The 422-nt window shown below is 64.5% G+C and overlaps 1 protein-coding gene across 1 annotated transcript in view; it reads right to left on the bottom strand.

Moving 5' to 3' along the window:
- Positions 1 to 422, bottom strand: part of LOC104495923 (acetyl-CoA carboxylase 2-like) — an 18540-nt gene that overhangs the window by 13748 nt on the left and 4370 nt on the right. The window contains exons 10-12 of the mRNA XM_010138972.1: positions 321 to 422; positions 149 to 237; positions 3 to 63 (exon numbers count right to left, since the gene is read on the bottom strand). Coding sequence (XP_010137274.1) covers positions 3 to 63; positions 149 to 237; positions 321 to 422 — 252 coding nt within the window. The remainder of the gene's footprint in view (positions 1 to 2; positions 64 to 148; positions 238 to 320) is intronic.

The following is a 422-nucleotide window of genomic DNA, read 5'->3' as shown; positions in this document are numbered from 1 at the left end:
GCACGGGGGTCAGGTCGGGTTTTGGCTGTTCCCGCAGGCTGATGACACACTTGTCATAGTGAGCTGCGGGACAGAGCACAGTGAGCCCTGCAGACCCCCCAGAGAGTCCCACAGACACCCCCCGCCCCCGTGTGCCCTGAGCCCTCACCGTGCTGGAATTGCATCTCCACTTGCAGGTAGCGTCTCAGCAGGTCCAGCACCACTGTCTTCATGTAGCCCCGGATGCCGCTGCGGTACCTGAGAGCAGAGAGCCCAGTGTGCTGGGAGGAGATGGAGAGGAAGGGGGGACCTGGGCGGGTCATGGACAGCGCGGGGCTCACCTCTGCACCAGCTGCACCAAGCTCTGCGTGTTCATGAAGAAGACCTCCCGCTCAGCCTTCCTCTGCCGGGTGGCCGCGTGGGTGTCCAGCACGCTGGCGATC

This window comes from Buceros rhinoceros, unplaced genomic scaffold (assembly GCF_000710305.1).
Source record: "Buceros rhinoceros silvestris isolate BGI_N320 unplaced genomic scaffold, ASM71030v1 scaffold18346, whole genome shotgun sequence".
Taxonomy (NCBI): domain Eukaryota; kingdom Metazoa; phylum Chordata; class Aves; order Bucerotiformes; family Bucerotidae; genus Buceros; species Buceros rhinoceros.
This window is presented reverse-complemented; position numbering and strand designations above follow the sequence as displayed.